This window comes from Myxine glutinosa, chromosome 13, assembly GCF_964187855.1.
Source record: "Myxine glutinosa chromosome 13, kmMyxGlut1.1, whole genome shotgun sequence".
Classification (NCBI taxonomy): domain Eukaryota; kingdom Metazoa; phylum Chordata; class Myxini; order Myxiniformes; family Myxinidae; genus Myxine; species Myxine glutinosa.
In genome coordinates, this window is record NC_136273.1 from 10,008,371 (window position 1) to 10,032,626 (window position 24,256).

The 24,256-nt window shown below is 38.2% G+C and overlaps 1 protein-coding gene across 1 annotated transcript in view; it reads left to right on the forward strand.

Annotated features, from left to right (window-relative positions):
* Positions 1-24,256, forward strand: part of LOC137438301 (von Willebrand factor A domain-containing protein 7-like) — a 114,522-nt gene that overhangs the window by 39,378 nt on the left and 50,888 nt on the right. The window contains exons 8-10 of the mRNA XM_078767755.1: positions 11,860-11,998; positions 12,756-12,913; positions 16,692-16,982. Coding sequence (XP_078623881.1) covers positions 11,860-11,998; positions 12,756-12,913; positions 16,692-16,982 — 588 coding nt within the window. The remainder of the gene's footprint in view (positions 1-11,859; positions 11,999-12,755; positions 12,914-16,691; positions 16,983-24,256) is intronic.

The window sequence follows — 24,256 nt, forward strand, 5'->3', positions numbered from 1 at the left end:
ACTGCCAGGTAATAATTCCCACACGTTCATGTTGTCTATGGAATATTTTATGATGGGGCTTGTACTACTGTCTTCCACCAGGTGGTACTTTACCATACACATCTACTGTACATATCATTAGGGTCCTCCTCTTACTTTGGAAAATGATGTGTATGTGTGTGTATATATATATATATATATATATATATATATATATATATATATATATATGGCATTCTCTAGGTATCAGGTGACAAGTGCTTGTTATGCTTGGAGAGAAAAAACAGTAGAAAAAAATTAAATAAGAATGCAAACAAAATGCAGGCTTCAATATTTTACCTATGCAACAAAATTTGTGTGTTAAAGAATGATGAAAGAAACCAAAAACGTACATGGGTGAATGGGGTGGGGTCGAGGAGATGTGCAAATGGAGAAAAGTGAAATTGGACAATTGAGAGAGAGAGAGAGACGCAGACACAGAGAGACACAGAGAGACACAGACAGACAGACAGAGAGGTAGAGAGGTAGAAGGGGAAAGCAACACCTTAGCACATGTCGCTATACACTCTGGGAGTGAGGGAGTGTGAGGCAGGGGGTGGGAGAAAGACAGAGAGAGTGGGGAGCGAGTAAGCAGGGGGGTAGGAGGGAGAAAGGGGAGGAGATAGAGGAATGGGAATAGACAGAGGAAGAGAGTTAGATAGAGGAAATGGGGTAGAGCGATGCCTCAAAAATTGAGTGGAAAATCTTCAGATTAATTAATTGATATATTATTACTATATTTTCCATTTGTCTCTTGAACTTGTAGTTCACTTGTCCCATTTCTTTACTCATTCTAATCCTCCCGTTATGTTGATCATTCTTTTAATTCAAACTTGAATTTAATCTATGTTGCCTTCCTAACTCTGGAGATTTGTTTATGGAGAACCCAGCCACGGGAGCCTTCATGGCGATCCCGCTGGTTAATTATTTTTGTTCCACTCAATGAAGTTACACTTTGGGCACATTCCCAAGTCTTTTCTTAACTCAATATAATTTTCTGAACAGTAGAAAAAGTTGAGTTTAATGCTTTGGCAATTTCAGATTTTCTTGTGTAAATATGGAGAACGAGTGATCACAGGTTTGCTTGCTTAAAGTAAATACATAAATATGCTTAGTTATAAGAACAATTAGTTTCTTAAAATTTTCAGATTTAACTCGAGAATTTGACACTTAATTATTCCACATGCTCCGATCCTCCAATCTGAAGACATATTTCAATTATATACTGTCCTTTAATTAGTTCGTGAAAGTACATCGTGGTTCCAAGTGGCAAGGCATTTTTGAGCAGGCCGAAAAAAAATGGTGGCTTTATAAAACCTGCTAGGGTAAGCGGGCTGACCAAGGAAGGGTAAGCATGTTTTTAGTTTTTTCATGATGAGCACTCGGTTGATTATCTTCAAAAAGCGTGTTTAGGAATTTACTCAAACACCCAGTTTTCATTCATGCACTCCCTTGGAGTTCCCTTAGTATGCTTGCAGATGTTCAGGCTGCTAGGTTTCATGGTTTTGTAATTATGGAGGAGACACACACACACACACACACACTGACAGACACACACATACGTACACAAGTAGTAGGAGAATGGGGGTTCTGAAAAACACTAAAATTTTACATTGAAGTCAATGGAGAAAATTAAGGTTAATTATTGACTCACTGGATTTTCAATTAGATTTATCCTCCAATTAATTCCCATCCTCGAGATTTCAAGATGTTCAACAGACATTCGCTGATGCTCATTTTCACTCACTACGTTCGTTCGCTGTCAGCCGGCGCATTCAAGACACTCCATTTTCCTTCTACTTTTGGTGGAAGGGAAAATTTGGGGAGGGGGAATTAGGGAGGGGAAGGAGAGGGAGAAATGGGTGAAGGGGGAATTGGGGAGGGGACTGCATTTGATTATACTCACTAAGTGGACCAATTCATATTTGTTTGTTTTATTTTAGGGGATAATTAATTTTTTTATAACACTCATCACCATCAAGTATATTAACAAACAATATGTTGGAACTTGGTTCTTGGTACAAGTATCTTTGTTGAGCAGAGATGAAATGATAGACCTCTCTTAATGTCCTTGTTTAAGCACCTCCTGAGCCACATATCATTTTAAGATTGTAGTAAATTATTTTCCCATTGATTTCTTGGCAACCATCAAAATTTTCTGTCCGTTCAAGGATGTTGTCTCCTCTGGGAGGAGCCTCTAACTTATTTGTACTTAAATGTATTTGCTTATTTGTTTTATTTACTTTTCTTTTGGTTATTTCTTCAATAAGACTTTTTTGATATTTTTCACATTCGTTATGCTTTCCATTTATTTACCAAGGCTGCATTGTTCTCCACTCTTTAGTTTGGTTATTGCTTGGTTCTATCATTTATATTTCAGTAAAAGAGGCGGCGGTAGCCCGTTAAACCCTCCCATCCCCTCCCCTTAAAAAAAAATCTAATCACTTATGTTTATCTTAACTCTTCTATTTATTTTAACACTTACACTTATCTTATTGCTTAACACTTATACTTATCTTATTGCTTAACACTTATATCGATAAGGGATGCTATTAATTCCATTATCTAAAAGAAACCTCTTATCATCAAAAGCCCCTAATGCCTTTTTATTTACCTCCTCCGTGTATAATTGATGCTTATAACTTCTTATTGTATTCATCCTTCTATACTCCTCCCTTCTCAACATCAAACAATCATAATAATTCTCAAAATGTATCGTCTCTTGAATTACATTGTTCTTTATTCCCATCAACTTCCTATCACTCTTTTTAACATCCCCATCAATATATTTATATGCATAAGCCTTTGCTCTCAATCCCACAAATTCACTCATAACCTTTCCACCCAATTCATCTTTAAACTTTCCAATAACCATTTTATTCTTTGTAGAAAACAACTTGTTGTTTTGGTTATAATTGCTTGTATCATAAGTATTAACATCCTGAGTCATATCCTTATAAATATCTTCCGTATTGATTTTTAAAATAAAACTGTCTGTATCCATATAAAGTAAATTCATGTCATCCACATATCTCCTCTTTAAGTTGTTGTAGTAGTAGTCATACATTAATAATTTTGGCAAGTCAAGAATTGTTGTTCCTATATAAATAGGCTTATCCATTTCAAAACTCTTTTTAATCATATGAATAGCACAAAAGTTCTCTGAAAACACCTCTACTTTTGAAAACTGGGTCTATTAATTAATTTAGAGGCTTGTTTCCAAGATGTCGCAAGTCTTATATTTTGTCTGTTCCTAACATTTTCCATGGTCTTTCCAAACACAGCATTATTCATCAATTTATGAAAGTCCTTCTCAAAATCTCTCTTTGCCTCTGTTCTTTTCTTTGTATTAAAGTCAATATATGTTTTCAACCAATGACTTTGTTTAAACTTTAAAACTCTATGAATCTTCTTTACTCTCAAACCAGCAGCCAAATATTGTCTCAAATTCCTTTTTTATTTTTTTTATTTTTTTATTTTTATGTATACAAGATCCAGGCTCGTGTAAGAACTAACATCAATCACAAAAAAACAATCGGACAAACAAAACATACAATAAAGGGAGCGAGAGATAACATGGGGGAGAGAGAGGGAAGCACACAAGTACAACAGCAGATAACAGGGACATCGGGAAATCTGTGGGAAGGAGAGGGCTTGGGGGGAGGAGGCACGGGAAGGTGGGGGGGGGGGGGAGGGGTGGGAGAAGTATAAAACACATTGACACTGCTAGAACTTCCAGGAAAGAAGTCGGTATTTCACAAAAAGTGGATCTGGGGTGAATTAACGGGGGTAGAAGAGATCAAGGTTTTGGATGGGAGAAGATAAGAGATTTTTAAAATTTATTATTATTATATATTTTTTTGTATACAAAATCGAGGTTCGTGAAAGAGCTAAAATTAATCACACAAAAAATTAAACAGACACATAAAACATATAATAAGGGGAGCGGTAGACAAGATGGGGAGAGATGAGGAAGCACACAAACACAACATTTGAGAGCGGGGACTTCGGGAGATCTGTGGGAGGAAGAGGGCTTGGAGGGAGGAGGCGTGGGAAGGGGGGAGGGGTGGGGGGGGTGGGAGAAGTATAAAACACAAGGACACTGTAAGGACTTCCAGGAAAGAAGTTGGTATTTCAAAAAAGTGGATCTGGGGTGAATTAGCGGGGGTAGAAAAGATCAAGGTTTTGGATGGGGGAAGATAAGAGATGGTGGTGAACAGCTGTTTTAAAGACCTGGAGGGAGGAGTGGGATTGAATAGAGTGAGGGAGTTTGTTCCAGAGGTGGGAGAAAAGAGGAGTGAAGGTGAGCAGAGAGTCTTGATTTTGGCAGTTTAACCATAAGAGGGTTGCTGGCAGATCTTGTGTGACCTGTAGGAATATTTGGGGGACGGAGCCCAGAGAGAGCTGGGGGAGCAAGGTCTGAGAGGAGTCGGTAGAAGACAGAAAGACCACCAAACCTGCCTGCGGTGAGTAAGTGAAAGGCCCTCGGAGTTAGCTTCATCGTGGGACATTCCAATGATTCTGAAAGCTTTGGTTTCAACAGCGTGAAGCCGAGCTAGGTGTGAGGCAGGAGCACTGGCCCAGAGGGGAGAATCGGCTTTGATGTAGAAGATAATTTTCTTTATCATATAATGTAATAAGTAGTTTCTCTGCAGGCTTTCCTTTAGTAGAAAATGATTGTTGATAATTACCAAACCATTCATTCTTTGGTTTCATCTTATCAGGAGCATAGGGTAGGTCTTTATGTTTGTTATGTAGTTCTTCCAGATATTTTAAATCAACCTCAAAATAATAGCCTACCTTTGAATTATCCAATTCACTTTGACTTGATATAACAATATCTTGTAGAACCTTTTCATAAATCTTTTATTTTACCTATTTAAGTTTTCCATGAGGCAAAGCCTGAGGCATGCATAACCCATCCATACAAATTGTTCGCATCATAATACATCAAGTAACAACTATCTTTTGTTGCATCATAACCAGGAAGATATTTGTTGTTTGCTTTAGCATATCTCTTTGAACATACTTGAGATATTCCTCCTCTTTTAGCCTTCTCTATCATCAAAAGCAAAACTACATCACCGATTAAATCCAAAACCTGTTTTGTCATTTTTAGCATAGCACTCCAAGCCAACCCTAAAGCCGTATAATAATGAGCAGGGTCTAATCCATATGAATCCTTGTTATGACAAACTTCTCTGAAAGCCTCAAACACATCAGCCAATAAGAGCACATCAGTCTTAAGATATAAATCATGATATTCACTGAGATTCTTTATATTAAACTTCTTCCAAACATTTTGTGCTTGAGTATAATCTTTATCATATACCTTTATAATCTTGAGTATAATACTTTATCATTTATCATATAATAACACCAACATCATCAACTACATAATATTTTTTCTTCTTCTCTTCTTTATCCCCACTTTCTCATTTAAACCTCCTCCCCGAAATTGAAATTAATCTTGAAAATAATATTTTCATGACACTTTTAATTTATTTATTTTCCTCCTCAGTGCATCGAGTTTGATTTATTTTCTGTAATACCTCCAATCTTTTATTAATCTCACTGGTTTCCATATTTTTATATTTTTCCTCCCTCTCTCTTTCCTCCCTCTCTTACTTCTCACTTTTATCCCTTGCCTTCTTCTCCTTTTTCTCCCTTTCCTCCTTCTCTCTTTTAAGCCTGGTGTTGGCTTAGCGGTTAGGGTGCCGGCTTGGGATCCTAGGATCCTGAGTTCTGAATCACGGTCGATCGCTAAATTAACACCAGGGGGGTTGACTCAGCCTGTCATCCTCCTGAGGTCGGCAAATTGAGTACCAGCTTGCTGGGATGAATGATCCCGGTGTGAACCCCAATTTAGAATAGGTACACCTTATCCCTGCGCATCGTAAGAGGTGACAAAGGGTTGGCGTCAGGAAGGGCATCCGGCCATAAAAACATTGCCTCAAACAGTGAACCATGATTGTCATGGGGCCCACAAGGCTAACCCCCACTCTAGCGGGGAAAAATGGCCTTAAAACGATCATTCATTTATTCAATCCTCCTTCTCTCTTTTATCCCTTGCTCCTTCTTCTTTTTCTCCCTTGCCTCCTCCTTTTTCTCCCTTTCCTCCTTTTCTCTTTTCTCACTTTCCTTCCTCTCTTTCTTAACCCTTGCCTCATTTGCTTCTTCAACTCCTTCCTCATCCCTTGCTACACCTTAAACCATCTCCACATAGAATATTATACATATATTCATTATTCATTATTCATCTGGATTTTGAGATATTCTTGGATCTGTAAATATTTTTCTCATAATAGGATACCAATAAGATTTGTTGATGATTTCTAAAAGAGTTTTATATTTCATAACTTTTAGAAGTTGATTTTTATTTAATATTTAGATCAAATCTTCATTTGTGGGTTGAGCAATATCAGTATAAGACCAGTTCTTAATTAAAAAATTTCCAAAGGGGTTGATTACATCTGGTCCGCTGATTTAATTGAACTAAATAATGATAAGGGATACAAATATGCTTTAACCGTTATTGTTTTGAGCAGTAGATTTGCATGGGTTGTTCCTTTGAAAAACAAAAGGGGTAATACTCTTATGTTAGCTTTCAGTGGAATATTTAGTAAAAGCACAAGGAAACCAAAGAAGTTATGGACTGATGAGGGAACAGAGTTTTATTACAAAATATTTTTGAAATTTCTTAAAGATAATGGTATTACATTATACAGCACTTTTAATGAAGGAAAGGCAGTTGTTATTTAGCGTTTTAATCGCACTTTGAAAGAGAGACTATAACAAAAATTTACTCAACTCGGTTCTCAACAATGGGTATCTATAATTCAGGACATCTTACTATAATTCACCAAATGTCCATCCGTCTGTCTGTCTGTCCATTCGAAGGTACTGTAAAAACTGCTGAACTGATCGCAACGATATTTTGGGTGGGTAATCCTGGGATCCCCAGGAGTAAAATAGGCTATTTAGTTTTCCCAATTTCAGCTTTGGTCTCCAGCATTCTCAGGTTTGGACTCCCGCATAACATTCGCGTATTACATTATACAGCACTTTTAATGAAGGAAAGGCAGTTGTTATTTAGCGTTTTAATCGCACTTTGAAAGAGAGACTATATAAAACATTTTCTCAACTCGGTTCTCAACAATGGGTATCTATAATTCAGGACATCTTACTATAATTCACCAAATGTCCATCCATCTGTCTGTCTGTCCGTTCGAAGGTACCGTAAAAACTGCTGAACCGATCGCAACGATATTTTGGGTGGGTAATCCTGGGATCCCCAGGAGTAAAATAGGCTATTTAGTTTTCCCAATTTCAGCTTTGGTCTTAGCATTCTCAGGTTTGGACTCCCGCATAACATTCGCGTTCGCATAACGTTCATTGTGACGATGTTTTCATTGTGACGATGCTGTTTTCCCGCGTGTCGCACAAAGGGCTGCACCGATCACTGCACATCTGCACCGATCGAACTCGGTGACCTCGGACAAAGACCTTTTATATAGACATGGGTTGAATCCCTGCTTGAGAGAATTCCATCCCCCTCCCCGCCATCACGGCCGTCTCTCCAACTTACAATCCCACGAGATATACGGAAAGGACGACCCAAAACCAATATAAACATCATTAAACATCATTCGTATGTAAACTTCATTAAAAGTAAATAATGACCTCGGCCAAAGTTCAAACGACATTTAATCTCTACATGAGAGAATTCCACATAGCTATTTGGGCGGTGAATACGTTAACAGATCGCAGTCTCCATCGATCTTGCCAAGGCCGTAACAGCTATAAGCTCAAAGTTCTTTTAACTGTTGATTTGGTAGTTTTTACAATGAAGGAAACATTAACAAAGTTGCTAAAAGTTTATTTTGTGATTAATTGGAGTTACAGTCACGTGAAAAAGTAAGTACACCCCATGTAAAGTTTTGACTTTTTCAACATATTTCAACATACAGCTATTTGATCTTCATTTCAACAATATTGATAGATAACGGTGATATAATATAACAAATATCATGAAACATTTACATTTTGTAGTCCATTGTATAATTTAAATAAACATAAATGCAAATTTCGCATGTGGAAAAAGTAAGTACACCCTGGCTCTAAGAGGTGGTATTGCCCCCTTTGGCAGAAACAACCTCAATTAGGCGTTTCTTATAACTGTCTACCAGTCTCTGACATCAACTGGGAGAAATTTTTGCCTACTCCTCCATGCAGAATTATTTCAGCTGTGCGATGTTTGAGGGGTTTCTTGCATGCACCGCTCATTTCAAATCCCCCCACAACATCTCGATGGGATTTAAATCCGGGCTTTGACTTGGCCATTCCAGAACCCTCCATTTCTTTCTTTTCAGCCATTCCTTGGTGGATTTACTGGAATGTTTAAGGTCATTGTCATGTTGCAAGGTCCACCTTCGGTTGCGCTTCAACTTTCCGACAGATGGCCTCACATTATCCTCAAGCACCCTCTGGTACAATGAAGAATTCATAGTGGATTCCATGATGGTGAGCTGCCCAGGCCCTGATGCAGCAAAGCTGCCCCAAACCATAATATTTCCACCACCATGCTTTACAGTTGGTATCAGGTTCTTGTGGTCAAAATGCTGTCTTTGGTTTTCGCCAAACATGTCTTCTGGTACTGTGGCCAAATAGCTCAACCTTTGACTCATCTGTCCAGAGCACATTGTTCCAGAAGTACTGGTCTTTGCCTCGGTGTTCATTGGCAAACTTTAGTCTTGCCCTGATGTTATTTCTGGACAGCAAAGTTTTCCTCCTGGCACACCTCCCATGTAGATCAAATTTGTGCAGCTGCTTTCGAATGGTAGACTCGTGCACTTTGACATCAACAGTGGCAAGAGCTACCTGGAGGTCCCGTGATGACATTCTGGGGTTCTTAGAGACTTCTTTCAGCATCTTGCGTTCTGCTCTCGGGCTGAACTTGCTGGGGCGGCCTGGCCTGAACAAGTTGACAGTTGTTTGGAATCTTCTCCACTTGTAGATGAGCTTCCGGACAGTCGAATGATTGATTTCAAATTGTTTGGAGATCTTTTTAAATCCCTTCCCAGACTCGTAGGCATCTATAACCTTCTTTCTGAAGGCCTCAGAGAGCTCTTTTGATCTAGGCATGGTGACGCCACACACTTCAACAACAAAGAGCAAACCAAACTAAATGTCTGAGGTTTAAATAAGACAGGTTCCTCCAAGATCCTCTCTAACGATGTTCTAATCATTTGCACCTGAGCTGGTGCACTTGATTCTAATTTTAGGTATTTGAAGTTGTGATACATGTAGGGGTGTACTTACTTTTTCCACGTGCAAAATTTGCATTTATGTTTATTTAAATTATACAATGGACTACAAAATATAAATGTTTCATGATATTTGTTATATTATATCACCTTTATCTATCAATTTTGTTGAAATGAAGATGAAATAGCTGTATGTTGAAATATGTTGAAAAAGTCAAAACTTTACATGGGGTGTGCTTACTTTTTCACGTGACTGTATGTTGTTTGGAATGAAAAAAGAGATATCGAGTTCAAGTGAATGACGACATGCCGTGATGGTTTCTACTTTCTGAACGTGAACTTCACGGATCGCCATATGCAGATTCGCCACGGTCCCACGATCGATGCTTCTCTACGTGAATGTACCCGTTTGTTTGCGAACGGGTACGTTTTTCATTGAAGTCCTTCACGAACTTGCTGTCCATGTCTGACGTGCGACTGAAGGTGCTACAGGAATGTGGAATTTATTGGTTTCATGCTTTAGCATTCGCCGTATCTGCATTGCCTGTTTGCTTCTGGCCTCCAACCCATACATAGCACGGGTATCTCCTTAGTTGTAGATAATTACAATAATACAGTTCATTCATCAACAAAATCAAAACCATCGGAAACATTTTCAAAATGAGAATATGAAAAGGAGATTAATCTGAGAAAGCCAAAGTTCAAAGTTGGTGATATTGTAAGAATATATAGATGGAAAAGTCATTTTGAGAAAGGTTATACAAAGAGATGGGCTAATGAACTCTTTTAAATTGTTGATGTAATGGATTCGGTCCCTTGGACCTACAAGTTATATGATTTAAAAGGAGAAGAGATTTTTGGTTCATTTTATTCACAAGAATTACAAAAGACACAGGTAAGCAGATAATATCCTTGAAAGCAATAGGTTGACACTTCACAATCCACTGCTATATAGGAATGGGAGGATTAATGTTGTTGTTTGGGGTTTATGAATATAGAAATATACCTTATTCCTGGACTACAATCCTCCTCAATCCTGAGTAGCTCTTCTATGAGACTGCTCTCAAGAAGCTCTTCATAATTATTTAGTAGTCCAAGCGTTTTTCTTTAAAATGGGTTCCTCTTTTCACCTTGTATTGAGCACCCAAGTCTAATAGTTAGTGGCGTTGATTTCTTAAAGGAGTTATTTCGAGCTGTTTTAAAGTATCTATCACATTGTTCCACAGCCTCCTGAATAGATTTAGATTTATTAACAAAAATTTTTAACTTCATAATTGTTAGGGATTTCTCCTTATTATAACAGTGCTCCATTTATAAGGTAATATTTATAGATGCTTCTTTGCTTAAAATAAAATTGTCTTGGTCATTTAGCCATTTCATCTCTGCTCAGCAAAGATACTTGTACCAAGAACCAAGTTCCAACATATTGTTTGTTAATATACTTGATGGTGATGAATGTTATAAGAAAATTAAATGATTCCCTAAAATATAACATAAACAAATATTCATTGGTCCACTTAGTGAGAATAATCAAATGCCCCCTCCCCAATTCCCCCTTCCCCCATTTCTCCTTGTCCTTCCCCTCCCTAATTCCCCTTCCCCAATTTTCCCTTCCACCACAAGTAGTAGGAGAATGGAGTGTCTTGAATGTGCTGACTGACAGCGAACAAACGTAGTGAGTGAGAATGAGCATCAGTGAATGTCTGTTGAACATCTTGAAATCTTGAGGATGGGAATTAATTGGAGGATAAATTCTAATTGAAAATCCAGTGAGTCAATAATTAACCTTAATTTTCTCCATTGACTTCAATGTTAAATTTTTGTGTTCTTCAGAACCCCCATTCTCCTATTACTCTCACACACACACATACACAAACTGACATTTATTATTATAGATGTACTTCTTGCTTCTGCTTCTTCTTGGTAGGGAGTAAATTAAGGAAAAGAAAAGAATGTAGGATGGTAGGATAAGGAAAGGGGGTGGGTAGAGTTTGGGAGAGAAAGGAATTGACAATTGGAACGATATAAGAGTATGGGGATGGAATAGAAGGAAAGGAGCAGAAAAAGGAGAGAGGGTAAAGAAAAATTCTGCCATGTTGGCATACAAAATAAATATATGACTCCAAAAGTGAAGGATGACGGGGTAGCAGAATGTCTGAGTGGAAACAGAAGGGATGGGAATATTGGATGGGATACTAAGGGAAATGGGGAAGAGACTTGTTTTTGAGATAGATTGCTGAGGGTGTTTGGTGGGGGGTATTGGGAGTCAGAAAATTATCTATGTAAACACCCCTCAAAATAATTTACTGGATGATGACGTCCTTGGCATCCAGATCTGGAAAATGGAGTTAAACAAGTCAGAATACTAACAATTGTATAACGATGTCTATGTTGGAGGATGCTGTAGTTTTATAGTGTGGGTTGGTGTAATTGTGTATTTTATTTGTTTTGAGATTGGGACAGAAAAACGTCAAAATACCTTTAAAATTTCTATAAAAAAAATTTAGATGAAATGTTTTTCAAAAGAAAAGTTCATAAAATGAGTCATGATTGTGAATGCTTATCTGTGTGGTAGACGTGGGACCTCTCCTGAATACGAGGAATGTGAGTGTATTGAAAGCCGCAATTGATGATTTGAAACCTAACGGCGGTGGTGATTGCCCAGAAATGGCACTCACAGGTGTTGAGCTCGCCCTGAAGAACAGCTTACCACGGTTAGTGTTGCCTCTATCCGCTCATTCCCTTTGTCATCACTTGTTTCTTACCACATTAGGCCACATTTTGATTCACCATTTATCATGGGGAGGTTGGTAAATTTGACGAGTATCAAATGGATGTAGATTTATGGAAGAATTACCTTATATGATATTGTAAGGTGAGTACTGGCATTGTAAACACCTGAACGAGTACTGTTTGTTTGATCTGCGACAAAAGAAATCCAGAAGAAGAAGACCAAATTTCAACTCATTCCATCCTGCAGTTTTAGAGTGCATGCAAGTCATAATATGCCTGAGCGCGAATACACACACACACACACACACACTCACACACACACACACACACACACACACACACACACACACACACACACACACATACACACACACACACATATATATATATACACACACACACACACACACACACACACACACACACATATACACACACATGCACACGAGCGACGCATGAAACGTGGAGCGTGAAGTCCACTGGAGCGTGAATAACTTGGCTGGGCGATGTTATAAATGTTAGGGATGGCCACAGGGGGTATTACGAACCCCCCTCCCGGTATGATGCACATTTAAACACAGCCTTAAGCTACATTTTCCCTATTTATTACATTGAAATGCTCCTACATGTCACACGCTCCATACTATTTCCATTCAATCCTACCTTTCCTATGGAATTCTCTTACCTACCCCCATAAACGTAACAATATGTAATATAAATATATCTTACCTGTTCCAGATCAAGAATCAATTTCTTCTCGGATGCATCTGCAAAAGATGTCGAGGAAAAAAGAGATTCTGTGGTGTCTCTGATAGAAGAAACAAAGAGCAGCATACACGTGTACCTCACAGGAATGTGCTATCGCATGCGGAGTGTAAGAAAGAACAACGAATATGGTGAGAAAATCCAATCCCAATAATACTTGTGATCACTTTCATGAATTTCCAAGCATTCCAAAACTGTCACCTGCAGTTCCATTTGACTGATGATGGCCATTCGTTTTGGCCCCATATTTATGCTCGATTAGGAATGACTAAATGTACGTAACCATTGCTTCGCTGACAGGTTTAATCAAAATACAGCATGTTGTACTTCACAATCATATTGCATGTCTATCTGTGAATCTCAATGAGGATGTAAAGTGAAGTGAAACGCATGAAAATGGATCTTTTGTAACAAGTTGTTGCTGCGGTCGTGGTGCCTGAGGTTGTTGTTGTTGTTTGTGTGTTACTTCCCTGCCTTTCTAAAGGGTTCCTGCTTTCGTAGAATAATTAATGTTACCGTTGGAACCACTGCATTAAGCTCTCTTTACTGCTTCTTCTTCCTCAATTCTGGACAAGGGCTTTTAAAGCAGGCACTTTCATGATTAAACATGTTCTGTCCGTAGACTCGTGAATCGCCGCAATAATGTAATTCAGGCGGATTTATTCCCATCTCCCAGTTCCAGTTTTCGTTCCAGTGGTTCCAGAAAACTTAGTTTTCTTGTGTATACAGGAGTAGAGGTGAGTTAATTACAGGAGCAGAGGAGCAGAGGTTATTAGCTTTCCATCCAAATAAACCTATTATTAGCTTTCCAACCAAATAAACCTATTATTAGCTTTTCATCCAAATAAACCTATTATTAGCTTTTCATCCAAATAAACCTATTATTAGCTTTTCAACCAAATAAACCTGTTATTAGCTTTCCAACCAAATAAACCTATTATTAGCTTTTCATCCAAATAAACCTATTATTAGCTTTTCATCCAAATAAACCTATTATTAGCTTTCCAACCAAATAAACCTATTATTAGCTTTCCAACCAAATAAACCTATTATTAGCTTTCCAACCAAATAAACCTATTATTAGCATTCCAACCAAATAAACCTATTATTAGCTTCCCAACAAAATAAACCTATTATTAGCTTTCCATTTAAATGAACCTATTATTAGCTCTCCAACCAAATAAACCTATTATTAGCTTTTCATCCAAATAAACCTATTATTAGCTTTTCATCCAAATAAACCTATTATTAGCTTTCCATCTAAATAAACCTATTATTAGCTTTCCAACCAAATAAACCTATTATTAGCTTTTCATCCAAATAAACCTATTATTAGCTTTCCATCCAAATAAACCTATTATTAGCTTTCCATCCAAATAAACCTATTATTAGCATTCCAACCAAATAAACCTATTATTAGCTTTCCAACCAAATAAACCTATTATTAGCTTTCCATCTAAATAAACCTATTATTAGCTTTCCAACCAAATAAACCTATTATTAGCTTTTCATCCAAATAAACCTATTATTAGCTTTTCATCCAAATAAACCTATTATTAGCTTTCCATCCAAATAAACCTATTATTAGCTTTCCAACCAAATAAACCTATTATTAGCTTTCCAACCAAATAAACCTATTATTAGCTTACCAACCAAATAAACCTATTATTAGCTTTCCAACCAAATAAACCTATTTATTAGCTTTCCAACCAAATAAACCTATTATTAGCTTTCCAACCAAATAAACCTATTATTAGCTTTCCAACCAAATAAACCTATTATTAGCATTCCAACCAAATAAACCTATTATTAGCTTCCCAACAAAATAAACCTATTATTAGCTTTCCATCTAAATGAACCTATTATTAGCTCTCCAACCAAATAAACCTATTATTAGCTTTCCAACCAAATAAACCTATTATTAGCTTTCCATCTAAATAAACCTATTATTAGCTTTCCAACCAAATAAACCTATTATTAGCTTTTCATCCAAATAAACCTATTATTAGCTTTTCATCCAAATAAACCTATTATTAGCTTTCCATCCAAATAAACCTATTATTAGCTTTCCAACCAAATAAACCTATTATTAGCTTTCCAACCAAATAAACCTATTATTAGCTTTCCATCCAAATAAACCTATTATTAGCTTTCCATCCAAATAAACCTATTATTAGCTTTCCAACCAAGGAAATATATTATTAGCTTTCCATCCAAATAAACCTGTTATTAGCTTTCCAACCAAATAAATCGATTATTAGCTTTCCAACCAAGGAAATCGATTATTAGCTTTACAACCAAATAAATCTATTATTACCTTTACAACCAAATAAACCTATTAATAGCTTTCCATCCAAATAAACCTGTTATTAGCTTTCCAACCAAATAAATCGCTTATTAGCTTTACAACCAAATAAATCGATTATTAGCTTTCCAACCAAGGAAATCGATTATTAGCTTTACAACCAAATAAATCGATTATTAGCTTTCCAACCAAGGAAATCGATTATAAGCTTTCCAACTAAATAAATCGATGAGCTTTCCAACCAAGGAAATCTATTATTAGCTTTCCATCCAAATAAACCTTTTATTAGCTTTCCAACCAAATAAATCGATTATTAGCTTTCCAACCAAGGAAATCGATTATTAGCTTTACAACCAAATAAATCTATTATTAGCTTTACAACCAAATAAACCTATTAATAGCTTTCCATCCAAATAAACCTGTTATTAGCTTTCCAACCAAATAAATCGATTATTAGCTTTCCAACCAAGGAAATCGATTATTAGCTTTACAACCAAATAAATCTACTATTAGCTTTACAACCAAATAAACCTGTTATTAGCTTTCCATCCAAATAAACCTGTTATTAGCTTTCCAACCAAATAAATCGATTATTAGCTTTCCAACCAAGGAAATCGATTATTAGCTTTACAACCAAATAAACCTATTAATAGCTTTCCATCCAAATAAACCTGTTATTAGCTTTCCAACCAAATAAATCGATTATTAGCTTTACAACCAAATAAATCGATTATTAGCTTTCCAACCAAGGAAATCGATTATAAGCTTTCCAACCAAATAAATCGATTATTAGCTTTCCAACCAAATAAATCGATTATTAGCTTTACAACCAAATAAATCGATTATTAGCTTTCCAACCAAGGAAATCGATTATTAGCTTTCCATCCAAATATATCGATTATTAGCTTTCCAACCAAGTAAATCGATTATAAGCTTTCCAACTAAATAAATCGATGAGCTTTCCAACCAAATAAATCGATTATTAGTTTTCCATCCAAAGAAATCGATTATTAGCTTGCCATCTAATTAAATCGATTATTAGCTTTCCAACCAAGGAAATCGATTATTAGCTTTCCATCTGAAGAAATCGATTATCTTTCCAACCAAGTAAATCGATTATTAGCTTTCCAACCAAGTAAACTGATTATGAATTATCGATTGTTATTTATCGAATGGTGTGTGTGTGTGTGTGTGTGTGTGTGTGTGTGTGTGTGTGTGTGTGTGTGTGTGTGTGTGTGTGTGTGTGTGTGTGTGTATGTGTGTTTTTTATTATTATTATTATTATTGTGTATGTTCTATTGTATGGACACTTGTCCATTCATTTTTATATAATCGTTTGTTTTTCCATTACTCTGATAGGATTCACGTTTATGTTTTAGTAAATTGTGGCTCGTGGAAATGCACTGCCGCTCAACTTTCTGATGCAATAATAAAACATATTTACTTTAATATGTTATATCACTGTGTAAAAAATTACAGGAGATCTGTATTTGGACTGATTTCTTTCAACTTTAGTTTGTTTTCGTAAACTTAAGTGAAAATAAAAATTTCATTTATTGTGCAATAACTAGTTTAAGAGGCTTTGCCCTTTCCTTTTATTGCAGGTCAAGATGAGTCCAATGTAAGAAAAGCACGGGTTCAGCGAAGCACTTACAGCGATATCTTCCATGAGCTTTCTGACCTCTCTGGTGGTTCATATGTGATGACAAGCAAGGTGGAGTTAAAGAATATACTCAAGGATGTGGAGTTGTCAATGAACACAGCACCTGTAACAGTGTTGCAGAAACGTGTCACCAGCCGGCAGCTGCCCGTACCAATCGACCAGGCCCTGCTTGATTTCGCCATCTCGGTGAAGTCTGGAAACTCATTCACATTAAGCCTGCAGAGTCCTAATGGTAAGAGGAGGCTTAACTGGAATGCTCTCTCTCTCTCTTTCTCTGTCTCTTTCTCTTTCTCTTTCTCTTTCTCTTTCCCTTTCTCTTTCTCTTTCTCTCTCTCTCTGTTCATCTTTAACGGGAGGACAAAAGTCTCAAAAAACTGGTTTTAAATGATAAATATTACTAAAGTGTCTCCTTTATTTAAAGATAAATATTACTAAAATATTTATTCCTAAAAATTGCTAAATATTAATATTAGTAAATAATACTAAATATTAATATTAGTAAATATTACTAAAATAAAATATTTAAAGATAAATATTACTAAAGTGCTTTTCCCCAGAATCCTCATAATCATACTACTTACATACGTAATAGACATACTCACATTCTAATAGTACGTAATAAATAGGCAAAGTCACATTTCAATAGTACTGTCGTGTCAGCCCTGCGGTTAACCCCGCTGGATGAAGAATAGCCGTAACGGTCCTTTACTTTTAGGCAAACGGCAGAATAATGGCATTTGGTATGTCGTGCGTGGGTGAAGGAACCAAAGTGCTTACCTGGACGAAAGCACACAGGTTGATTCCCGAAACACACAAAGAAAGAAACACACATGACAAATAAAATACAACAATAATGAATTTAATGAAAGTAAATAAATGCAAGACGAAAGTGGTGAAAAGGAAAGGTGAGGTAAAACTAAATCCAAATTTGAGACATCTCTATTCAGACCCAAATACACAACAGGGGAATTATAAAAGAAAATAAATTGTTTTATGCCGGCCGGCACTCAGCTTTGCTCAACGAGATCGTTGAAAGAAGTCGACAATATAGAATGACCAAGTCCAACACTTCCCGTGCCTGAGCGCCCAATATGAGGCCCAGCCGACGATGGCGACACACACAGAGCCGTCGAGTGAGCTGTGAAGACGGCCCTCTTTTTGCTCTCTCTCTCCGTCCGAAGCACCAAGAGTCCCGCAAACCGACGCCTTATTGCTCTTCTTCACGATCGCAAAAGTTCCACAAAAGCTCCGAAAAGTGCTCTTCACAAGCTCACCCGAGAGCACAAGCAGTCGAGCCACCCGAGAGACAAAGACTAGAACAGAGAACAGAGAAAGATAGTCTTCTTCCTCTTTTCCGAACCTTCTCGCTCTGGCATCACGCCGTCCAATCGCCCGATCTCTATTGGATTACCCCATCTCCACAAACAATTATGAACCTCGGGGTGTGGCCTCATGGCCCTGCTCTTTCTAGAGGTGGGGCTTAGTTGCCGATTACGATTCCTTGGAGGCGGAGTTTAGCTGTTGCTAAGCAACAATTACCAACAGAAGCCGAATGGGAATGTTCGGCTTCTGTTGGTAATTGTTGGTTAATGGACGGTGGTTGTTATTGTTGTTGTTGTAATGAAGGTTTTATGGCCAGCCTTGTTATAACTGCAAAAACATATGGAAAAACTACAGGGAGCAACCACAGAATGGGGCAAACTAGCCTTAGACCCTATCTAGATAACACAACACCACCCCCCATATGGTGACACATAAACAATGTTAAGCCCCAGTCTCCCTACTTAAATTACATCTAGATGTCTCCTACCCAGCCACGGTCCATGCTGCACCGATACAATCCTACCTGTACTCTGGTATTTCATCCTCTACCCCCACAAACGTAAGAGTGCATACTTAATAGACATACTCACATTATAATACTACGTAATTAATAGACAAAGTCACATTTTAATAGTCCATACGTAATTGACATGCTCACATTCTAATAGCACGTAATTAATAGACAAAGTCACATTTCAATAGTGCATACTTTATAGACCTGCTCAAGTTATAATAGTACATACTTAATAGACATGCTCACATTCTAATAGTACATACTTAATAGACATACTCACGTTCTAATAGTACATACTTTATAGACCTGCTCAAGTTATAATAGTACATACTTAATAGACATGCTCACATTCTAATAGCACATACTTAATAGACATACTCACGTTCTAATAGTACATACTTAATGGACCTGCTCAAGTTCTAATAGTACATACTTAATAGACATCCTCACATTCTAATAGTGCATACTTAGACATGCTCACATTCTAATAGTGCATACTTAATAGACGTACTCACGTTCTAATAGTACATATTTAAAAGACATGCTCACATTTCAATAGTACATACTTAGTAGACGTACTCACGTTCTAATAATACATACTTAATAGATGTACTCACATTCTAATAGTACATACTTAATAGACGTACTCACATTCTAATAATACATACTTAATAGATGTACTCACATTCTAATAGTACATACTTAATAGACGTACTCACGTTCTAATAATACATACTTAATAGATGTACTCACATTCTAATAGTAGATACTTAATAGACGTACTCACGTTCTAATAATACATACTTAATGGACCTGCTCAAGTTCTAATAGTACATACTTAATGGACCTGCTCAAGTTCTAATAGTACATACTTAATAGACATGCTCACATTCTAATAGTGCATACTTAGACATGCTCACATTCTAATAGTGCATACTTAATAGACGTACTTACATTCTAATACTACTTACAACATTGTGATACTACGTACTTAACATACATGCTCAGATGTAATACTATGTATTTCTTTTTTTCTTTTTTTTATGTAGAAGGCTCCAGGCACAGACTATGTCGTCCTCATCGAGGCCAGGCCTAAATAAAAGAGCTGCATTGATAGAAAAGTAAAGAGGGAGAGAAAAGTCTTTAGAGCTTTTGAGAAAGCAGAAAATCTGCTTTTTGAAAAGATGAAGATCATAAGTGTTTGGAAATACATGTGAAGGTAAAGAGTTCCAGAGTTTGGCAGTGGAGGGGAAGAAACAAACATCATAACGGCCCACCCTTGAGTTGCCAATGGCCACACAATAATCATGTGATGTCAAGGCTTGTCAAGTATTCCGTGGTCTCGCTAATGGCGGAGGTACACAAGTAGCAAGTTCATGGGAGCAGAAACCGAAGTAATATCTGTAGAAAAGAGAAAGAGAGCCAACTTTGCGACGTAATTTGAGAGGGTCGAGTTTTTAGGTCAGATTGGGAGAGTTGATAAGTCGAATTGCTTTTAATTCAATTCTGTCCAGTAAGTATGTGGAGCTAGAACTTCCGCAGATGTGAGAGCAGTACTCTATACAAGGACGAATCAATCCTTTATATAGTTGAAGCAACTGGTGAGAGGAGAAGAATCTTCGACATCTGAACAGGACTCCCAGTTTCTTCGAGGCAGATTTTAGCTATTTGTGTAATGTGTGGATTCCAGGATAGATTTGAAGTTAGGGTAATACCTAGTAGGTTTATTGTATCACATGGTGTCATTGTGTAACTTTCAAATGAGATTGGAGAGTTGAGAGGAGTTTTAGAGAGAGATAGGGAGAAATTTAATTTTAGAAGCATTAAATTTAACCTGGTTACATTTGCCCCACTGGGAAATCTTGTCCAAATCCGAATTTAAAGAGGTGGTTGTGATAAAACGAGATGCAGATCGATTGAGGGAAGACGGGGCAGATGGGAAAAACATGGAGAAATGCAACGTTGAGTCATCAGCATATGAGTGCATTTGGTTATTTGTAGAAGAAAGGAGGTCATTGATAAAAAGAAGGAAGAGTATTGGAGACAGAACAGAACCCTGAGGAACAACACTGTTGATAGGGAAGGAGGGAGATGTTGAGTTATGGACAATTACAGAGATAGAGCGGTCAGAGAGAAAGCTCGATATGAGAGAGCAGAGTGAAGGAGGAAAGCCAAAAGAGGAAAGCTTGGATATCAGGACCCCGATGCCAAACTCTGTCAAAGGCTTTTGAGATATCAAGGCCGACAACAAAGGATTCCCAAAGTCTCTCAGAGAAGAAGCCCAGACATTCGTAATGTAAGAAAGGATATCACTGGTAAATTTTGCTTTGCGAAAGCCATATTGATGGTCAGATAGAAGACTGGGATTCAAGATGCTTGAGGAAATGGTTATTGAGAAGGTATTCAAATACTTTGGAAATAGTAGAAGCTAGAGCGATAGGACGGAAGTTGGAAGGGTTTGAACGATCACCTTCTTTAGAATGGGCTGCGCTAAGGCATGTTTCCAGGAAAGAGGAAAAGTTTGGGTTTTTAAACAAAAACGAAACAAATGAGCAGCACGGGTGCAAGTTCTGAAGCACACTCCTTCAAGACACAAGGAGGAATGCTATCTTGTCTGTATGCCTTGCTTGTGTCCAGAGAGAGGAGTACTTTTTGACTGCATGGAAAGAGATTATTGGGAGGGGCATAGGATTGGTAAGGGGTGAATCACAGGGAGATGGAATGTTAGAGTCATCCAGAGTGGAATTAGAGGAGAAAAGAGAACCAAAAAGAGTTGCTTTATCAGACGGAGAAACAGCTATAGTACCATCAGAACGGAACAGTGAAGGAAAGGCAGAGCGACAGAAGTTGTTGACAATACTTTTAGCTAATGACCAGAAAGATATATTGGTGGAAGAAGATGAGATGTTATCACATTTCTTTTGGATAAAGGAATGCTTCGCCTCACGAATAACATGTTTGCAATGATTTATAGCAGATATGAAGACTGAATGTAATGTGCGTCGGAGGAAGAAGAGTTTTTCCATGTCCGATATGCCGCATCTCGTGCACTAATGGCTGCAGAGCAGGAACTATTGAACCAAGAGTTGGTAGGAGAAGTAAACTTGAAAGAGAAGGGGATATAAGCCTCCATTCCTGCAACAATAACCTCAGCTATACGTTCAGCAGAGATAGAGGCATCGGCCGAGGAGAGGCAGTAGTATTTCCAGGGAAAGTGAGAAATGAAGTTCTTTAATAGACGGAACCTCTTGCTGAATAGATGCATCAAGGAAGCATCGGTTTATATACCAGCAAACAATTTGTTCTTGTGAACAGTTTAATTCCCCCACTTTTATTATTTATGACTTGTAATACCAGCTTCTAACAGAATGCGCTATATGATACATATTTTAACAGAGTAAATTGGGGTCCTCATCCAACGCTTTACCGTGCGGACTATGAAAACCTTATTTAGCCCCGTTAACCATCCTATGAACCCTGCAAGTATAACCACTTGTTTTCAACTCTAGCTGGTCAGGGGTCCATATAAATAAAACGAACACAAACACACAAACACACAAACAATAGGATAGTACAACAACAACAACAACAACAGGCATTTTAAGGTCATTTTCCCTGCTAGAGCGGGGGTTAGCCTTGCGGTCCCCATGACAATCTTCTCCTTCTCCACCAAACAATAGGATATTGTCGTGTAATAATTCTCCCACTTCTATCATGTCTTTAAATTGTTTTCATGGAGACAATTGGTGTGTTTAATGATGAATTGTAATCCACCAGGAGCTAAACAATACTCATTTGCATTGAAAATTTTGCCTGATCCAACCTCGGAACTAAGAAAAAGTCTTACCTTCTCGGGCAACCACCACCACCACCCACCCCGCGGAGTACAACCACGAGTTTTTGACTCATTCCAGCAGTTTAGGAGTGCATTGTAGCCAATCTAAGAAACAAACACACTTCTCAAATCTATATATATATTATCCGTAGGTGATTCTGTCTGTGATATGCCTCTCTGGGGGAGTGGCTACACCCAGTCTGGGAGGGGCTTCAAAAACAAATATCCACCATTTTGTTTTCTCGCATAGCTCCGAGGCCTCTTTTGTTAGGCCAGCAGTGTCTTGCTCTTGCTCACAGTTTTATTTCAACTCTAATTCGATATCTCATTTCATTTTTTACAGTCGCTAACATGGTTTTAGACTCGGTTTCAAAAAACGGGAATAAAATTCGATGAAAGTTACCGTTTATAGAACAAAATGCATTTTCAAAGGCCTGTAACATAAAGCCCATTTTTTTTTTTTTTTTTTTTTTTTTTTTTTTTTTTGTATACAATATCGAGGCTCGTGAAAGAGCGAACATTAATCACACAGAAAGACAAACCGACACATAAAACATATAACATAGGGAGCGGTAGACAAGATGGGGAGAGAGGGGGAAGGACACAAACACAACATTTGAGAGCAGGGACCGAGAGACATGGAGACATCGAGAGATCTGAGAGAGGGCGAGGGCTTTGGGGGGGGGGGAGCGTGGGAAGGGGGCAGTGGGAGAGGTATAAAACATATGGACACTGCCAGGACTTCCAGGAAAGAAGTTGGAATTTCAAACAAGGTGGATCTGGGGTGAATTAGCGGGGGTAGAAAAGATCAAGGTTTTGGATGGGGGAAGATAAGAGATGGTGGTGAACAGCTGTTTTAAAGACCTGGAGGGAGGAGTGGGATTGAAGGGAGTGAGGGAGTTTGTTCCAGAGGCGGGAGAAAAGAGGAATGAAAGAGTGAAGGTGAGCGGAGAGCCGAGATTTCGGCAGTTTAACCATCAGAGGGTTGCTGGCAGATCTTGTGCGACCTGTAGGAATATTTGGGGGACAGAGCACAGAGAGAGCTGGGGGTGCAAGGCCGGAGAGGAGTCGGTAGAAGACAGAAAGACCACCTACCTGCCTGCGGTGAGTGAGTGAAAGGCCCTCAGAGATAGCTTCATCGCGGGAGATTCCAATAATTCTGAAAGCTTTGGTTTCAACAGCGTGAAGCCGAGCTAGGTGTGAGGCAGGAGCACCGGCCCATAGGGGAGAACAGTATTCCATTGAGCTGCGGATGAAAGCCTTGTATGTGGTGAGGAGCTCAGGTGTGCCGAGGAAGGACTTCGCACGACGGAGGATGCCCAGTCGGCGACTGGCTTTGGAGGCCAGCTTGGAAATGTGGTTTTCCCAAGAAAGATCATGGCAGATAGTGAGACCCAAAATCTTGAGCGACAGAACTTCTTGGAGAGGATTGTTGAGAAAGTAGATGGGAGGGTTGTCCAGTCGATCTTTTCGGAGAGACATAGTAAGAGTGTGAGATTTGTCAGGATTGAAAGACATGTTCCACTTGTTTGACCAGTCTGTGATTTTGTCCAGGTCTTCAGAGAGTGAGGAGGCAGCAGACTGCCGATCTGAGGGAAGAGGAATGGAGCGGCAGAGAGTGGAGTCATCAGCAAAGAGATAGAGAGGATTTTCGAGAGAGTCAGAGAGATCATTGATGAAGACCAGAAAAAGCACGGGGCCCAGAACACTGCCTTGGGGAACTCCAGCCTGAACAGGAAGAGGAGATGAGAGAAACCCATTCAGGGCCACACGTTGACGACGACTAGAGAGGAAGTCCGCCAGCCATGCGTGGAGATTTCCATGGATACCAAAG